The sequence below is a fragment of the Varanus komodoensis genome, unplaced genomic scaffold, assembly GCF_004798865.1.
Source record: "Varanus komodoensis strain SLA01 unplaced genomic scaffold, ASM479886v1 scaffold15, whole genome shotgun sequence".
Taxonomy (NCBI): domain Eukaryota; kingdom Metazoa; phylum Chordata; class Lepidosauria; order Squamata; family Varanidae; genus Varanus; species Varanus komodoensis.
In genome coordinates this window covers 22,043,607-22,062,880 of record NW_025335440.1, presented here as the reverse complement: position 1 = coordinate 22,062,880, position 19,274 = coordinate 22,043,607, and the positions used below count along the sequence as shown (strand labels likewise).

The 19,274-nt window shown below is 40.8% G+C and overlaps 1 protein-coding gene across 2 annotated transcripts in view; it reads left to right on the top strand.

Moving 5' to 3' along the window:
* LOC123020694 (amyloid beta precursor protein binding family B member 1 interacting protein) overlaps positions 1-19,274 on the top strand; it is a 37,684-nt gene that overhangs the window by 1,808 nt on the left and 16,602 nt on the right. The window contains exons 1-7 of one of the 2 annotated variants that reach the window (XM_044424757.1): positions 1,967-2,271; positions 11,837-11,908; positions 14,860-14,947; positions 15,619-15,923; positions 16,136-16,213; positions 16,707-16,866; positions 18,424-18,545. In XM_044424757.1, coding sequence (XP_044280692.1) covers positions 11,837-11,908; positions 14,860-14,947; positions 15,619-15,923; positions 16,136-16,213; positions 16,707-16,866; positions 18,424-18,545 — 825 coding nt within the window. In that variant the 5' untranslated portion in view covers positions 1,967-2,271. Of the gene's footprint in view, positions 1-1,966; positions 2,272-11,836; positions 11,909-14,859; positions 14,948-15,618; positions 15,924-16,135; positions 16,214-16,706; positions 16,867-18,423; positions 18,546-19,274 lie in introns of those variants that run through there. The other variant, XM_044424756.1, reaches the window with a different exon arrangement.

Genomic DNA, 19,274 nt, shown 5'->3' with positions numbered 1-19,274 from the left:
AAGTGCTGACAACTCCTGCATCTACTGAAATTGGAAAAGGAGTATAAAAGGAATTACCAATATTTTCTTATCATAAAGGGCACAACAATAGATGGCCCCTTTCCCCAAAATAGTATAGATGTCCTTGCCCTATTTCACAACATCTTCATGTTCCGTGTGCTCTGACATGTCTATGTGGTTTTGCCAGTTCCTCAAACTAGTTCCTGCTGTAGAAATTTGCAAAATGAATATAGGCAAAGTGTGTGTTTTTCTATAGGCCTTGAAAACCTGTGAGCTACAGAGCTGAATTTAGAATACTGTCCCTGCATTAGAGTTTGTATGGCAGGAGCCTGGGAGTGTCCCTTTTTTATACTGAAAGGCAAGCAGCAAAATCTGTCCGTGTCTGAAAGAGCAAGTGAGTGAAGAGCTGACTTGACTTATAGTCAGTTTTACTTCAGTATGTGATGGGCTGTTAAAGGGAGTTTCTAGTTGGAAGATTCACCCTCACCTCAACCATGCTCTCAGCACTGCATATATTTAAGATGCTTGCTCATTTCTGAGACATTGTTCTACTGAACCATACATTTGTAAAATTGTGTGCCTGGCGTATTAACATCTTGGTATTTTTTTTTCTTTAAAATCTGTATTTCCGAAGCACAGCAGTTTCACATACAGCTTAATTTAGGCACAGCTTGTCTTGGATTTAGAATGAAAAGCTGTGACACTTGTAGCCTCACTTAGAGCTCTGCTGTATATTTCCAGATTAGTCAGTGGTGAATATTATCCTGGAGCAAAAAAGGAAGAAGTTCCATTTCTGTATGCCCGAATAATCACTTCACTTCTAGGGGCTTTCAGAGGCGAGCAACTGTCAGGCATTGAGGCCCCTATGCGTTATCTAAGTGGGGGTACATTTCATCATCTTTAGCTGGGTTTTTTCCCATGCATGCTCTTTGGACATGCCATCACAAGGAAGACCTGTCATGTGAACTGCCTTATATTATGGAATATAATGCACTTATGGAATGCGCTCCCCAGAGAGGTCCGCCTGGCACCGTCGTTATATGTTTTTCGTCGCCAGGCCAAGACCTTTTTATTTAAACAATATTTTAATAATTATTAATATTATTTATTGGTTTTAAAATCTTTTAGCCAGGATGAATCCAGATTTTATATGTTCTTGTCTGAATAAATGTTTTTTTATGATGTTGGAAGCCGTCCCGAGGCTTACGTGAATGGGACGGCATACAAAAATTCCAAATAAATAAATAAATAAATAGATATTCTAAGCCACCTAGGAAGACCTCGGCAGTTATAGGTAGCCTATAAATGCGTGTATAAATAAATAAATAAATAAATAATATTGACTCATACCATTGTTCCAACTAGCCACAGCTTTCCAGGTTCTCAGATTTTCCCCCTCGTCATCTGCTGCCAAATTCTATTTAACTGGAGGTACTAGGGATTGAAGCTGGAACCAACGCCACAAAAAATACTGCATACTCTAGCATGGTTTTCATGATTGTGGCAGCTCTAAAAAGTGCTGGGATGGTGAAAATCACTGTGAGGTTATCCAAATTCTTCCAGTTTGTGTAGCATGATGCAACTTTCAGCACATGGGTAGCCAAGCATGAGTCTGTAAAGAAGTCTGTAAAAATTACTGTGAGAATCAGGCCTGATGTTGGCAGCTTTATATGATCTGAAACTACATGCATAACAGTACAGTTGGCTCTGTTTATGGTAAATCAGCCTCCAAGTGATAATTCTTGGGTGCCACTAATTTCACCCAGGCCTACAGATTGCTGTGTCGAGAATGTACTCTGTTCATGCCCCAGTGCCTCAGGACTGTATTTTAACAGGGGCTCATCACCCCATTCTGGATTGTCTCTCCTCCCTCTGCCCTTCTGCCAATTTTAGGGAGAAAATGGCTGCATTTCAAGATAGATACTCATTTCTCAGTGGAGGCAAACCAGTTTGCGTGGTTGAGGGAGGAGACTGTGTGCTCAGAGAACTGATGAGAATTAACCGTTGATCCAGAAAGCCACACGAGGGGTGTGGGAGGAACTTGTCTACCAATCAGAGAGAGAAAGACTTCACTTTGTAATGGTTAAACAACTGCTATGTGAACTTTTACTTCAAAGAACAGATAAACACCTTGGCACAAGAATCTGGTATCTTTTTTGTTTGCAAGCTAAGAGCAAACCCTGGAAGTAGCAAATGAAAGGAAGTTTCTTTGTATCCTGAAAGAGCAACTCCTAATCTGCATCCACCTTGCCTTAATACACAGACAAAGAGGTAAACGAAAGTTTCAAGTAGGTTAGACATAAGTAGCATCTCTTTAAATAGTTATAACATCTGAGGATAACCAATGCATAGGCTGCAAGTTTCTTCTATACAATTTAAATAGCAAAAGATTTGCTGCAATGGCCTGTGAAGACCTCGGTGTTAGAATGAGGGTGGTGGACACACAGCTCTGCTTTCAGCCTGCAGCATTTCTGAACTGTATAAAAAGGGGATGTGGGTCCTACAAGAAGGGTCCTTTTTTACTTGTACTGCTCTGTTGATCACCCTGTTAATTCAGCAGTGTGTCACTGATTACATTAAAGTGCTCTTTCCTGCAATCCTTCTACTTCTCAGTTCAACAGGTGATCAAGGACAGAAATGTTAAACAGTGTTTGTGGCTATCACATCATTGACATGTCTGACTATAGAAATAGTTTGCAATTCCAGTTCTGCCCTGCTCTGAATTAGATTACATTCCATATTGTTGTTAGAATGTACCAGTATGGCAAAATTTCAGTGCAAATACCCCATATTTCAGCATTTACGTATTTGCCACAAAATATTATAATGTTGTGTGAGTGACATGTCAAGGTAATGCATAATTTGATTATTCTGGCTGTTCCTATTAAGAGAGAAGTACAGCCACAGAATAAGGAAATAAACAGTTCACACATAACGTATCTACAAATAACTATGTATTTATGGCAGCAATGGAGGAACTAGAAAAGATCAAATGTAAGAACATTTCAGTTGAGACCAAAGCCACTATATTATTATATTCCTGATCACCATGTATGAATGTCGAAGCTGGACAGTGAAGAAAGCTGACAGGAAGAAAATTGATACTTTTGAAACATGGTGCTGGAGAAGAGCTTTGCAAATACCCTGGACTAACCGAAAGACGAATAAGTGCGAACTAGATCAAATCAAGCCAGAGCTCTTCCTAGAAGCAAACGACAAAACTGAGGCTGTCTTACTTCAGGCACATCATGAGAAGGCAAAACTCCCTGGAGAAGACCATCATGCTAGGCAAAGTCATAGGCAGAAGAGGAGAAGGAAGACCTAATATGAGACGGCTTGACTCCATAAACAGAGTCACAACCTTGAATTTGCAAGAGTTGAGTAGGACTGTCATAAATAGGACATTCTGGAGGGCTTTCACCCATAGGGCTGCCATAAGTTGGCATATAACAACAGCAATAACAGTAACTCCTCAGCACAGGTGACATGTACAAATAAAGAAGAGTTGGGGCAAGGGATTCTGTATTCAACACGAGTTTCTCTATATATATTTATGTGAATTTGTTAAGTGTCTGTTAAGGAGCATTATCTAGGTAACACGAATGTGTGTGTACCTATGAGAACTTTGCCAGATTTTTGTTCGTGGTCTTGCAGGGTCTCTTGGGAAGGAAAAAGAAAGCTCATTCTTCTTAGGCCACAGAAACAGCCATTTGTGGAAGGGATTTGCTGCTGATTGAATTGGGTCAAGGATGTGTTTTGCTAGCTTAATGGGTTTCTTTAACCTGCAAGGGGAGACGAAACTGGGCAAACTGGATGTGTACCTGAATGGAGAAGGTGCACCATAAATGCAGTGAGTGCATAGTGCTTGCATTCAGCGGAAGAATCATGAAGAGATACATTCAGGTGCACATCCCAGTGTGGAAGGGGATGCATGCTTACATTTCAATTTCAGCTGAAAGCAAATCTGTTCAGAAAGACCCTGTCTGCACTGAGATTGGACTTTGCATGGGTTTCCCCTCGCAGCACTTTAAACTGAGATGTGCCTTCCCTGTCTACCTTATAGGGCAGAGCTGGGTAAAGATTACTGCTTGAGACAGCATACTTCCTGAGGCAAAATTCCCCTCCACCCATTACTTTTGGGGCCTTTTACATTCTAAGGTAGATTTTCCTTTGGGGGAGCTCTTAGTTTCCTTCTTTTAGAGCTGGAATTGGGCTCAGAGGAATTCTACTTGAGGGCATTAAGCTTGCTTTCCTTTAAGCCCACTCCAGTTTTTGTCTTGTATGGGCTTGCGCTTACATAATGCTCTTTTACCAGCAACACTCAGAGAAAGCTGTGCTTGCATATTCCTGACTTTGATTGTGTTGATGATGTTCTGTTCAAATGCTGGGATTGCTCAGCACACTCCAGAAGTTCATTTTGCCTCCAAGGATTCAGCCCAGGTCTGACTCTTTTTCCATTTTGGCATCCAGTGCATCTCCATTAGAGATCCTTGAAGAATGTGCTTCTTGTGGCAGCTAGCTGGCCGTGGTGTGAACACAATGCCTCAGTCTGATCCATCACACTCTTTTTATGTTCTTGAGATATGACATTATTTGATCCCAAACTAATGTGCATATAAGAACACACTTTTCTTGTACAGTTTGCATTTCTATGAATTTTGGTGGCAGTCCTTGCCTCACAAAAGGCCACAGTTCATATCAAGACATTTGTTTAGAGAAAAAATGTATTTACTTACTGAGAAAAAATGTATTTAGAAATACTTGTGAGAAAGTATTCCACAATATGGGTTTAGATAATAATTTTGCATTTGAATTGTAGATTAATGTAGGAATGGGACAGACTGCATTCATGAATTAAAACATTAAGTCACATGTGCCAAGAATAAGACTTGCCTGTGATCCCTAATTACTGAACAGGGCAGTGAGAGAATGCGTGCTCTGGCACCATGCAAGTGTAGTCAAGAGTGCATCCAGCAGCTAAGGAGAGGTGGGAGACAGAGCTGCCAATCAAATTGGTCCACCGATCCATTTGGTATTTTACTATCTGCCTGGTACCCATAGGAGCAAAGGCAGCTACTTCTCCCAGTAATTTTCACATTGCTCCATAACAGCTGCAACCAAGAGAGGCACAATTATCTTACGCCTAATTCATAGCAGTAAAGCTAGGCTTCTGACTTACATGGTTACATTCCAAACACATTCAGGTAACTCACAGAATAGAAATGCTACAAAATAAACAGAATTTTCAGCTTTTCTTCACACAGCTTTTAGCTGAAAGGCATAACTTTGGATGTACCATGTATGATGTGCTTCAGGGAATGGGGGCTAGGAGAGTGCAAGCGCCCCTGTCTGTCAGCTCAAAGAAAATCATAAAAACATGTAAGCAGTCTCTGCTAAAGGCTAACAAAATAAATTGGTTGGATCTCTTTGCAATTTGCGTTCACAGATAAGAGTGGTCCTCTGTGCAGCAATTTATTCTTTCCACAGACTGATCAAATACTCATTAATCAAGGGACAGAGGAGACTAACCATAATTTTCTGCTGATGGAGCGAATGAAGTCTATTACTGACTTGTACACTTAAAATCCACTTGCTATATTTGCAAAATATTTGCATACTTTGCAAAATTGCAAAAATTCCTTAAAGGATGATTTGGGTGAGGGTTTCCCTTTCTGAAATAAATATATAAATGCATCTTTCTGAAAATGGATACATTTTCTGTTCATTTTCTGTAGTTTTAGCACACAGGTTTGCACATAATGATAAGCTAAGAGAGTCCCTGTTTTGCTTAGTCACTCCCACTGGCAGGGAGAGCCAATCAGGAACAGTCCTCACGTTTTCTCTTTTCCCATAAGCCAGAGTTCTAAGGTATTCTGCCTTATTGTTAAAAGAAAACTGATAATGTGATAAAACTCTTTTAGAGACATTAACAATAAATTCATTGTTTTTCTTTCCCTATATCCTTGGACTCAGAATTCGTACATTTCTCCTCTCTTCCTCAGTCACTAGTAATGCATCCTAAACTGGCAGCTACACAGTTCTTTTATTACAATGTGCAAAATTGTCCATTTAGATTTTTTCATGTATTTCATGAAATTAAGATTTCCTCCTAAGTTTCTTAGGTTTTTCTTTAAGTTGCCAGAAGTTTAAGCAGTTGAAGAGTTTGCATAAGTAGACAATCCCACCTCTCTTAGTGCTGCTAAATGAAAGAAAACTATTTATTTATTTATTTATTTATTTAAGATATTTGTATGCCGTCCTTTGCAAGAGCCTCAGGGCGGCTTACACAAATAAAATACAAATATCTAACATAATATTAATTAATTAATGACTCACTCTGGCTGCAGTTAAAATATGATGATAAAATTCAATATTAAAACTTATTAAAATATTGATTAAATAAAATGGTCTTAACCTGGCGCCAAAAAACATATAATGACGGCACCAGGCGGACCTCTCTGGGGAGTGCATTCCATAGGCGGGGCGCCACCGCAGAGAAGGCCCTCCTCCGGGTACTCTGTCTCCTAATATCTTTCACAGAGGGTTCCCGGAGGAGGGCCTTCTGCTGCCGATCTCGGGGCAGGAGGGCAAATAGGGAAGAAGGCGTCCCTTTAGGTATCCTGGTCCCAAGCCTTTAAGAGCTTTAGAGGTAATAACCAGCACCTTGAATTGAGCCCAGACTTCAATGGGAAGCCAATGGAGCTGACAGAGGAGCTGATTATAAAATGGAGCCACTTATAAAAATGAATCCTTGATTACAATATCCCTATCGCTCATTGTACCTGTAGTATTAACTCTCTTCTGCAGGCTAGCCTCTAGAGGTGTAATAGGGCCATTTTATATGTGTTCTCCAACAAGGAGAAGAAACCATGTACACATTCATTGTATGGGGTGCACTTTGAGTGTTTGATCTCCTTCAAATGAATGAAATAATGATCCACTGAAGATCAGTACAGTCAGGAACAAGGTTTGACATGATCGTGAAGTAGGTTTTGACCTCCCTTTCACCCCCATTTCAGTGGGGCTGAAAGGGAGAAGACAAGAGAACCAGTGTGGTGTACTGGTTAAGAGCATGGGGCTGGGACTCAGAGGATCTGGGTTCGAGTCCCCACTCAGCCATGGAGCCACTGGGTGATTTTGGGCCAGTCACAGACTCTCAGCCCAACCCACCTCACAGGGTTGTTGTTGTGGGGATAAGATGGAGGAGGAGAGATGATGTAAGCTGCCTTGAGCCCTTTGTAGGAAAAAGGCAGGATATAAATTGCAAAAAAAAAAAAAAAGAGAGAGAGAGAGAGAGAGAGAGAGAAGAGCAGACACTGCATTGTGCCTAGGTAAGGACCAAGCATCAAGCTTGGGTGTGGTTAGGCACCTGCAGGGCAGTGGCCCACTGGCAAGCGCACTCTGTACCTGCTTCTCCATTCACTGTTGCCACCTGCTTGCCTTTCACTTCAGCCCAGACAATGGCGGTGGTGAGGAGGAGGAGGAGTAGATGCTATGGCCTGCGACTCCTCTGGGGCTTCTCCTAGCAGACAAGCAAGTGGGGCCACTGTGGGAGAGAGCCCACGGACAGCACCTTGCACAAGGGCCTCCAGATCCTGGAGCCACCACTGGGATTGGGCACTTGAAGTAGTCATCCAGCACATAATGGATTAGTGGCACTGGGTAGATTTACAGCCCATGCCTGTAATAAGTGGCAAATGTATTTCCACATCCCAAGAGCCCATGTTGGGGTCCAAAGGTGCTTTTCCAGCTCTTCAGGATGCTTCAGTCCACACTGGTTCTTGCTGGAACAGGACTAGATGCATGGCCCACGCCCCACCCTCAAAACATAGGTCTTCCTTTTCCCACAGTCCCTGCTGTGCAGCAGGGCCAGATTCCTGTCCTGTAGACACGCATTTGCCTTCACGTCTTCCATCAAGTTGTTCAATATGAGAATTGTGAACAGCGTAGTTTTCCTTTGTAGATTTGTCTACATGTCTTTGATGGAACAGGGACATGCTTCGCAATGTTAGTCTTGTAAAACAATAGCAAATTCAACTTCAGGACGCTTTCATATCACATTTAAAAAATCAAGGACAACCAGGCAACATGTCATATTAACAAATTTCTCTATTACAGATACACATCTGAGCTTATGTAGCTATTTAACATAAATAATAATGCCTAAATATCTATAAATCCAACCTGCCCGAGGGGCATGTTTTTATTTGATTTCACGCTAATCAGTTTTGGAGTGTCAGAAATTGCAGTGGCTCCTGGTACATCTGTTGGGTGATGAGATTTTAAATTGTTATTTATTTGATAAGAATCAATGCGGTGAATGCTGAAAAGAAAAAGAAACAAGGCTCTCTCCTATATCACTTACTAAATCATAAATTAGTGTGCTGGAAGTTGACACTTGAGTGCCAGACATTATATCTTCAGCGTATCTTTATTATTAATAATCTTGCATAGGAAAGGGAATATGTAACATTCATAATAATATTCACATGTATATTAACACATTCAGTACTTAAGTGATCCGATTGTTATCTGCTCTGAGATATTTTTAAATTGTGGACAGCAGTATAGACATCTATTCAAGAAATTAAAAAAAATAACTTTGGCTGGATTAACAATTAGGCTATATTTTGATTACCTAAATGCACCCCTTCTTTATTACTGTATGCTAAGGTTAGAACATGGTGACTTTTTCCCTGTCACGTGTGTCTGCGGCAAGTGCCACATTCCCATTTCTGGAAGAAATCTAAAATAATTTTGATCTGTACAACAAAATGTCTGCTCTTGCTTCTTTGGGATAGTGGAGGAGAGTTAATATGATTCAGAACCTCCAAGACACTGCATTGACTCGGTGAACTCTTTTGTTATCTTAATGTTGTTATAACATTGAGAAGATCAGTGCAAATCATACAAGCTGACATGCACCCATATTCCAGCTTCCTCTGAGATAAACAACCCACGGATGCTCTGTCCTTGGGTTGTTTATCAGGATGTCCAAACCCAGAACTGTGGGTTGTTGGGAACAAACAACTCAGAATTTGAAAGCATGGCTCAATTGTGGCTTGTTACAATGTGCAAACCAGATGGGGTGGTAAGAACACAAAACCAGTGGAAGGAGACTGTCTGTCCTATTGTGTGGATCAAGAATCTGAACCCATCCCTGTTGCAGACAAGCAGAAGTTTCTTGCCTGCCAGCATTTGCTGAACATGTCTGTCTGTCTGACTGTATTTATTTAAAACTTTTCTATACCATCCCTTCACAGCTGTCTCAGGATGGTTTACAACAGATTAATAGAATAAAAATAGAAATATGAGTAGCAGTTGCACAACACCCGATGTAAATATAAAACCACCAATTAGAACAGGTTAAGAATTAAAATATTGGGAGAATAAAAAGGTTTTCACCTGATGCTGAAAGGAAAAAAGCATTGGCGACAGGCGAACCTTTCTGGGGAGCATGTTCCACAACTGGGGTGCCACTGCAAAGAAGGCCCTCCTCTGGGTAGTCACCCTCCTGATCTCTTTCAAGGACGGGTCCCAGAAGAGGGCCTCTCACGTAGATCTCAAGGGGCGGGAGGGCACATAGGGTTTTGCCATGCAAGGAGTTTTCTTGGGGAAGAAAGAGGAGAAAGTGCTGATGGAAGAACTGCAGAGGCTCTTTGAGACAATGCAGCATTTTCTGGTATTTGGGGCATTCCGATATGGTTCTTCCAACTTGGCCCCAGTGGGCAACTGGAGGATGCTTTTTGAGCTGCAGTGGTGCAAAACTTTGTTTAGTTAAAGCAGCCTCTTCAAATAAAGCTGCCTAACTGATAACCTCATATTTATCTCATAAATATTAACCAGCTTGAATTGCATATTATTCAGCTATGCCTCGGGGGCCTTACTGAGTGTTTTTCTCCCTGGCAATTACCATATCTGCACAGATGAGTGGTCTGCTGACAGTAACCCACTGCTCCAGCATTGTGCATTTATGGAAATCCGAGACTTGAGGGATGTGAGGAGTTTTGCATGCTTTCTCAGTGTAGGGACATCATAAATAAGCTCCTGGCTAAGGCTATTGCTTTCCAGGCAAGTATGGGCAATTCTTCTGTCTGTTAAACGAGAGGAACTCTAATTTTTCTTTATGATTGCCAATGTGTTAAAAGGCTTTTGACCAGGAAAAATTAATTGGAATCCTCAGTGGCTCTATTTATCAAGCAGGAGGAGATTTTTCTTGCTGCCTGGAAAAATCTGACAGCCCAGTTCCAGTCCATTCATTTGGAAACTCCTTTGATTTTAAAAGGGCCTACCTCCAAGAAGGTGTGGCTTAGGTTTCTAGCCTGCATTTCTTGTTTATTTATTTATTTAGAAAAAAAAATAATTGTTTTTTTGTTCTGGGTGTTAAAAGTTATTTTAACTGTTAATTTATTATTGTATTTATAGATTTTAATATATATAGCTGAAATGGTACCAGTTTTTAAATTATTAATTGTATTTTTTATGAATGTTGTGAGCCGCCCCGAGGCTTTGTTGTGATGGGGGCAGCATAGAAATGTTTTAAATAAATAAATAAATAAATAAAATTGTATCCATGGTTTTGGTTTTCAGTACTGACAGCCTATAGGTCTGCAGGTACTGGAAGAACCAACCACCACCTCAATTTGACAACTAAGATTAGGAGGATCATCAGCTCTCATTATCTGACCAGTAAACTGAACAGGCCTAACATGGTCTGAGATGTCAGAAAGCTAAGCTTGCATCTGTCATTTGGTTATGCAGCAGCAAAACTAGTGAACTGAACCAATTAATCCTTTCTTTTTAGTGTTGACAAAATGACCTTCTAGAACACTACTGGCACAACCCACCTACTCTATCAAAGTTCATGAGATTTTGTACAATAGCACAACTACGCAGAAGAACTTGCAATATATTGATACGGGGGACCAGTTTAAAGGTCAAATGTTGCTCATGTTCAAGATAAAAACAACCTACAAATTACCTTTTTCACCCACCTTCATAGTGGCTTGCTGATAAATTCAAAGGCAAATCTCACACACACACACACACACACACCCCTACTTGGCAACACAGCAACAGTGATACAGCCCCATTGGGGCAGCGGGTTAAAAGTGGCCCCTGGATCCCCTGACATTACCCACTCCTGGCCCAGATGGAAGACTGCATGAGAACACACATGCTCCCTTAATGTACTAAAAAAATGGCAATGTCGTGGAAATCAAGATAATGAGAAATAATGAATAGATCATTGCTACGTTTGTCCAGCTAGTTGGAATTTTCAGCATTCTGCCTTCTTACCACCATTTGTGTTTAAGAAAGTCCTGATAACATGATAAAGTCTTTTCTGTCATGACAGACTAATGGAAGAATCACTGATGGTTAAGCAGCTTGACTCCTCTGTGGAAATAATGTGTAGAGGTCTTCTGCACATTGTTTATTCATGTGGCAGTTGTTCTTCTGTGAATCAGACTTTTCCAAAGACCAGTGATGTCATGCAAGGTTAAAGGGAAAGTTATGAATTTGCTTTAGTGATTGATTTGCTGAAATCTGATTAAGAGGCTGAGAAAATTAATTTGGAGGAGCAAAGGAGCTGCAGAATCAAGAGGTGATTGCTAACCCACATGGAGGATGGCCTCTTGAGACACAGTAACTCTTAAGAATCAGGTTCCTCAAATTCTTTTTACAGTTTATTTCCATTTAGGTGGAAAGATACATATGTTTTTCAAAGAAATATAAAATCTAGAAAGCATAACTTTTATAGTATAGAAAAGTTTTTTGTGTTCTTTGTATGTATTGTCGTGTAATAGCCTCTTCTGTGTCTGATATTGTTTTTCAGATGGAGGAAGCATGTGAAGATATAGATCAGATGTTCAGTGACTTACTGGGGGAAATGGATTTGCTGACACAGGTAAAGCATTTTCTTATTTATTTATTTATTTATTTATTTATTTATTTATTTATTTATTTATTAAAACATTTTTATGCCGCCCCATTCGCCGAAGCCTCGGGGCGGCTTACAACATAGATAAAACAAGTTAAAATCCATATAAAATAATCTCAATTAAAACACACATTATAAAATAAGCCGCCCTGGCCAGATAAAATTCAATTGTATTTAGCATTTAAAATGTTGCTTAAATAAAAAGGTCTTAGCCTGGCGCCGAAAAACAAATAACGACGGCGCCAGGCGGACCTCTCTGGGGAGCGCATTCCATAACTTAGGCGCCACCGCTGAGAAAGCCCTTCTCCGAGTAGCCACCCTCCTAATTTCTCTCACGGAGGGCTCCCGGAGAAGGGCCTCTCCCGCCGATCTCAGGGGGCGACTGGGCAAATATGGATGTAAGCGCTTGACTGATTTGGGGTACAATCCTATGCATGTTTAGGTCCAAAAAAGTCCAGAAACTACCAGCATTCCCCAGCCAGCCTTAGAGGATTGCACACTGCTGCAAGAGCAGATAAAGGCATCCTGCTTTGTTTCTCCGCATTGTTCCTTCATTTTAGATAAACTGCAGCAATTTATTTCACCATACTTTGATTCTTCATACGATGCTTCCACATTGCTGCGGGTCCTTGTGGATGATGCAGGGCTTGGTTATGTGCACGAAGTTACCCTGTTATGCACCCAGAGCATCCAGCTGCTTATACACCAAACTCAGTGAGTCCTCAGAAGGCAGAGATGCGCCATGCACACGGGATTCTGGGTGCTGGTTGCATGTGCCGCAGTCACTACTTTGTTGTGTGAAGCTTGTGGAGGGCAACAGGAGCATCCAATCTTGACATTACTTCCATGCACATCCAAGTCAGGATTATTCTCATCTTCACAATGCTATCTTTTTAATGCTGATTTTTTTCCTCCCTCTGAGGATCAAAAGTAATCTATCCCTGATTCTATCAATTTCCTCATTCACCTTGTGGTAGCTTTCAAGAGGAAGCCATGATTTTCAACAACTATTATTTCTGTTTTAACTCTGAATAAATGTATGATAATCTAGTATTTTGGAGAGGAGAAGTTAACTGAGAAACAATGAGAAGGATCAGAAATTTCCATGAATTTTCTTGGGAAAAAATGTACCTTTTGTCAGCTAGTTCTGCTTAAGCCATGTTTTATCTTTGTGAGGATTGTGGGCAGACTTTTTGAAAGGCTGCTATTTTATATTTATTTCTCTATAAATTCCCATTGAACTCCTTGGAACTTGCCACAGAGTAGGTTTCTCCAAGGGACAAATTGGATATGGTGGTTGTGGGGGAAGGGGTGATCAGAAGCTGTCATTTACAGTGGGAGGAAGGCTGATTCCTCTTCCCCATGGCTGCTATTGAACAGTAAAACCAAAACTATTGTGTGAAATGTATGATTAGCCCTTAAGACACCTGAAGATTAATAATGCTAACCAAACACTTTGAAGTGTATTATTACCCCATTGATTGATATTGCACTACTACGATGCAGATGATAGATTCTCTCTCTCTCTCTCTCTCTCTCTCTCTCTCTCTCTCTCTCTCTCTCTCACTTGCTTGCTTTGAAACTTGTTATTGATGAAAATGTTGATTTTTCCTCATCATGATGATGCAAGGGAGGAAGAGGCATGGGCTGGATTCTGTCCAAGGGCCTTCTTCCCTAGTGAATCAGCATTTGTGGGACTGCTTCCTAGTTGCAGTAAATATTTTTCTTCTCCTTTCATAATACTGGAAGCTGTGTCACCACCCAAGAAGCGGCATGGTGTGAGATTTAGGAGAGACAAAAGGAAGTGCTTCACATACCACATAAACTGTAAAAGCTATTATCACAAGATCTAGTGATGGCCACCAACTTGGATGGCTTTAAAGGGGGATTAGATAAATTCAAGGGGTTGTATCCAATGTTACTCCTACTTAGAACAGACCAGTTGAAATGAACACGATTTGCGCTAGACTAGCATGGGAAATGACCATAGAGGATGAGGCTTTTAATGGCTATTAGGTTGGAGGTTACTTCCAGTATCAGATGGTTTGTCTCTTCTCTGCGTATCAGTTACTGGTGAACATAATCAAAAGGGAGCTATTGTGCTCATTCCCTGCTTGTGCGCTTCCCACCATGAACGGAATGATGGGCATAATAGGCCTCTTGTCTGATTTAGCAAAGTTCTTTCAGTGTTCTCGCAAACTCATTTTTCCATGGAGTGTTTCTGCAGGAAGCACTGTAAACCCTGGAGAAGAATGGCATGAAACACTCTCACTTGGAGGCCATCACTTCTTAACTTCATTTTTAATATTGCATGTTATTTTGTACCACTGCTGTGCTTCTATGCTGATTCAGTTGCAGTTGCTGTGTGTGCTTATGTTTGTATTTTATTTGAAAAAAAAATTGTTAACTTCCGGGACAGCCTTGGCTATTGGGAGGTGTAAAAATAAACAAACAGTTGGCTGAGTTTTGCAAATGTGCTCTACATGCTTTCATACATGTTTACCTCCTCTCTGTGGTGTTCATCCTAGACACAGGGGATTGAAGCCAGATTTAGTCATAGTTAGAGTAGACCCATATCAGTGAATGGGACCTGATTAAAGCATACGTTACTTAAGTTCCATTGAGTCAGCCTGACTAAATCTGGATCCAGCCCATGCTAAATAAATAATCCAAATGTCATTTTTGCTATAGCATGTGAGGCATTCTATAAAACCTGCTTGATGAGGTTATTATTATTGAAAAAAAGATTGTAGGCCTGCAATCTCCCGATCATAAAACAGTAGATTTCTACAGAGAGGCAGCAACCCAGTAGTCACAGTAGCATACATATATTTCTGATTTTAAGAGAGCTTAAAGTCCTCATTTTAAACAGTCATTACCTGTGAAAAGTGACATTGATATTTCTCCTTCTCCATTAGAGCTTGGGAGTGGAAACTCTCCCACCTCCACCAACAAAAGCATCTAGTGATGAATTCAATTTTGCAGTTGGTTTTAAAGATTTAAATGGTAAGTACAAATATTTTGCTCTTCTGGGAAGCAAGGAGCACCTTTAAGGGAAGTGATATGATATGAGAGGCATAAAGTTTGATAAAAGATAAATGGGCCTTTATCAGTCTCAAAATGTTTTTATATGTAACAAATGTGTGAAATGAACAGGCCCTATTGTTGAAAGGGGTAATGTATAGGGCCTTACATTTTTTAAAGCTCTATTAGTTCTGAAACCTGTCAATTGGTTATGAATATTGTAATAATTTCCTACAATACTTCATTTTTCTATGTAAATTGAAATCTGATACAGTAGCCTGACATTTAATTCTCATGAAAAAAGTATATGCAAAATTCTCTAGAACAATATTCCCCAAACTACTAAAATAATGAAGTGCTATAAAACTAGGTTGGATCCAATATACCCTCCACAAGAGGAAGAGACCTCCTTTGAGAAGCCACAGGCAAGGGCATCCCACTTCTGTCAGCACAGTTGATCCAGTGTAAAGTCAGGATTGACACCAATAATACTGCTTTTATTACACCTTGGCTTAGAGCCCTTAGATTTACTCAGAGCTAGAAGGAGCGCTGATACAGCTTGTGGAAGAGCTTCCAATCATACTAGCATGACTGATGGTCCTAAAAAACATTGGGAAAGTCTTCTGATGTATTTCGCCTTGTTTCCTTAACAGAATCTTTAAATGCATTGGAGGATACGGATTTAGATGCTTTAATGGCTGATCTTGTGGCAGATATAAGTGAAGTAGAAAGGTCTACCTTGCAAGAACCGAAGGATGCCTCTCGCTACCAGCAAGTTGGCACAATGCAGCCTTCTGCAGATGCTGGTGCCAGTTATGGATGTCGGACTGATCTCTCAAACATTGCTAATGCCCATGTTGACAGTGGTTTACCACCTCCCTCTGTAGAACTGGACTTTGATCTTCCACCCCCACCACCCTCAACACCTCCAGCCCCTCCTTCTGAACTACTAACTAAGGTGAGCAGACAATAGAATCTCCATTCAAAACTCTCCCAAGGCTCTTGTTTTAAAATGCTTCCGCAGATATTTGCGTCACAACAAAAGAAATAATTGGGAATGGCCAAATGTCAGGGCAAAACTATTTATGAAATTGCAAGAGGAACTCAGTATTTCTTGCTGAGGTTTGTACCTTTAAAAAGGCCTTATAATCTAATTCCTTTTTCTTTCAGGAGGAGCAAGAAACACAAGCAAAAGCTGACAAGATTAAACTTGCATTAGAAAAACTGAAGGAAGCCAAAGTTAAAAAGGTATATTTGATATTAATATGTAGAGGTACATGAACAGAAAAAGCAGTATATAAATGTTAATAAATCAATAAGACTTGGGTCAAGGATTCTGAATTTTGATACTCTTAGATGTAGATTCACCTTTATATATTCTTCACTAGATTGGTATAATGAATAACCTTGTTAATATTAACTCTTTTAATAGTACGCCTGTTCTGACAACTTTTATTTTTTCCAGTACTTCTTTATTTGGTTATTGGTGAATTTGTGATAGCAAATATTGTTAATATTATAAAAAATTTGAACCTATTCAATTAAAAATATACATTAACAAAAATAAATGGTAAAGGAGGTAATGCTTTCAGGATGCATTTTCCCCAGTTCTAGTTCTCCATATGTGATGCATTTGAATTGGTAAAAGCTTCAGCCTTTATCAGTCCAAACAGATCCTTGGGCAGGGTAGCCTTTCAATACATGCTGAAATTAACTGACTCATCCATTATTCTCTCCCCAGCTTGTTATCAAGGTGCACATGAATGATAACAGCACCAAGTCTCTGATGGTGGATGAACGGCAAGTAGCACGTGATGTCTTGGACAATCTCTTTGAAAAAACCCACTGTGACTGCAATATAGACTGGTGCCTTTATGAAATGTGCCCAGAACTACAAATTGGTGAGTGTCAAAGCAGCCAATGACCTCTATGACTGTTATATTTGTGCAGGCTTACTAGAAAATGATGTGATGCCACTGCACTAAGTGACATTCTGCTATTGCCGTCCAACACTCACCTCATGTCTTATAGAGCCCTCTTCCTGCTGATGGCTATTCGCTTGCGCAGTTGCTTGCTCGCTCGCGCTCTCTCTCTCTCTCTCTCTCGCTCTGTGTGTGTGTGTGTGTGTTAAGAGTGTGTGTTCACAGGAATGCAATAGAGCCTTGGAAAAAACACCTGGGTCATTTTCTCATATGCAGACGTTCCAAAACAATAATCTGGGAAGCATCCCTGTTTTGAAGAATCACCATTTGGCCTAGAGCAGTGGTGGCGAACCTGTGGCACGTGTGCCACAGCGGGCACACAGAGCCCTCTCTGTCGGTTTGGGCACAGAGACACTCAGTTTGGGCACTCAGACTCTAAAAGGTTCACCATCACTGGGTTAGAGTGAGAAAAACAAGGTGTCCTGGCATGATTTTGATGGTTGGAATGTTTTTAGAATGGGCAGAAATGATGAGCTGTGCGGAAAAAGCTACCCAAGGAAGGCTTTTTCAAAATCTCTCTCTTTTCAATGGAACTTTACCCCTATATTAGGGTTAGGGGTGTGCACCAGGGTAGGCTTAGGGTTAGAAATACGAGGTGTCCTGGTATGATTTTGATGGTTGGAATGTTTGTAGAATGGCCAGAAAGGATGAGCTGTGCAGAAAAAGCTACTCCAGGAAGGCTTTTTCAAAATTGCCCTTTTCAATTGAACTTTCACCCTCTGTTAGGGTTAGGGGTATGCACCAGGGCAGGGTTCGGGTTAGAAAAACAAGGTTTCCTGGTAGGATTTTGATAGTTGGAATATGTTTAGAATGGGCAGAATGTTGAGCTGTGCAAAAACAGCTATTCAAGAAAGGCTTTTTCAAAATTGTCCCTTTCAATTGTATTTCACCCCCATATTAGGGCTGGAGAGTGCACCAGGGTAGGGTTAGGTCAGTGGTGGCAAACCTATGGCACGCGCGCCACAGCAGGCATGCAGAGACCTCTCCGTCAGCATGCAAGCCAAGTCACCACAGCATCGCCCCAGCAGCCGAGCATTGGATAACAGCACACATAAGGGCCGTGCGCATGCTTAGAAAGGAGTAGCGGTGCCAGGCAATGACATCACAAGCCACAACTCATTAGCTGCGACTCGCCTGAGCTTTTGCATGGCTGGTCAGTGCACTGCCAAGGATATATATATATTTGCTTGGACTGGCTGTGAGTTTTCAGGTTTTATTGTAGTGTTGGACTTTGCGATAAATAAGTGGGTTTTGGCTTGGAGTTTGGGCATTCGGTCTCTAAAAGGTTCGCCATCACTGCCCTAGACTAATGAGGCTGTATGAAAATTAAGGTACAGTGTCCCTTTAAACTATATTTGACCAGAAACTAAAGATTATATTTAAAGATAGAAATGAGGTGTAATTGGGTAGAGGGAGAGAGTGTGTGTTTGTGTAATCTAACCTTTTTGTTTAATATTCGATTTTTGGTCCTCCTAGAAAGATTTTTTGAAGATCATGAAAATGTGATTGGGGTCTTATCAGACTGGACACGAGACTCTGAAAATAAGCTTCTGTTTTTGGAGAAAAGTGAAAAATACGCTGTATTTAAAAACCCTCAGGTAAAGTAACATGATATAGGCAATCCTACTCAATCCTTCTGGATGTGCCAGATTACAACTTCTGTTATGCTGGTTGGGAACAATGGAAGGGCTCCATTTTGGGGTCAACTGATATAGACAAACTAGTGAACAATGATTTATTCATATAGAAATCACCAAATATTTCATTTCCCTTTTAGTTGAAATCTCAAAGATTAAAGTGTGGTGTACAAAACTCAGGCAGTGGCTGTGCCAGAGCTGGCATTCCAAAAGGGACTTGAGCTGAGCTTTCTTCCTGCCAGGAGGAGGCAAACCTGTGCCCAGATGTTTTGGATGACCACTTCTGTCAGCCTCAGCCAGCATGACCAGTGGTCAGGGATTGCGGGAGTTGTTCCCCCAAACATTTACAGGGCACCAAGTTGCCTATTCCGCTATGTATCGTGGCATCTAGGCTGACTACTAAACAAGTCATTCTCAGTATTAATTGCTGCAGATCAGAGACAAGGTAGCACCAAAGCACATTTTAGCTTCTAAGAGGGGAGAAGAAGATTTCTGAAATATCCCTCTCCTGTTCCACTAAGGGTCCTGCAGATACCAAGTCAATGGAATAAGACGCCCTGTCATCCAATGGGCAGTAGTGTGGGAGCCACTGGATTGTTTGTATGTTGGTTGCAGTTAGACCACGTTAAATAGAACCGCTTCAGTGAGCATCTGCAGTGGAAGATCATGACTATAAGCTGATCCCATATC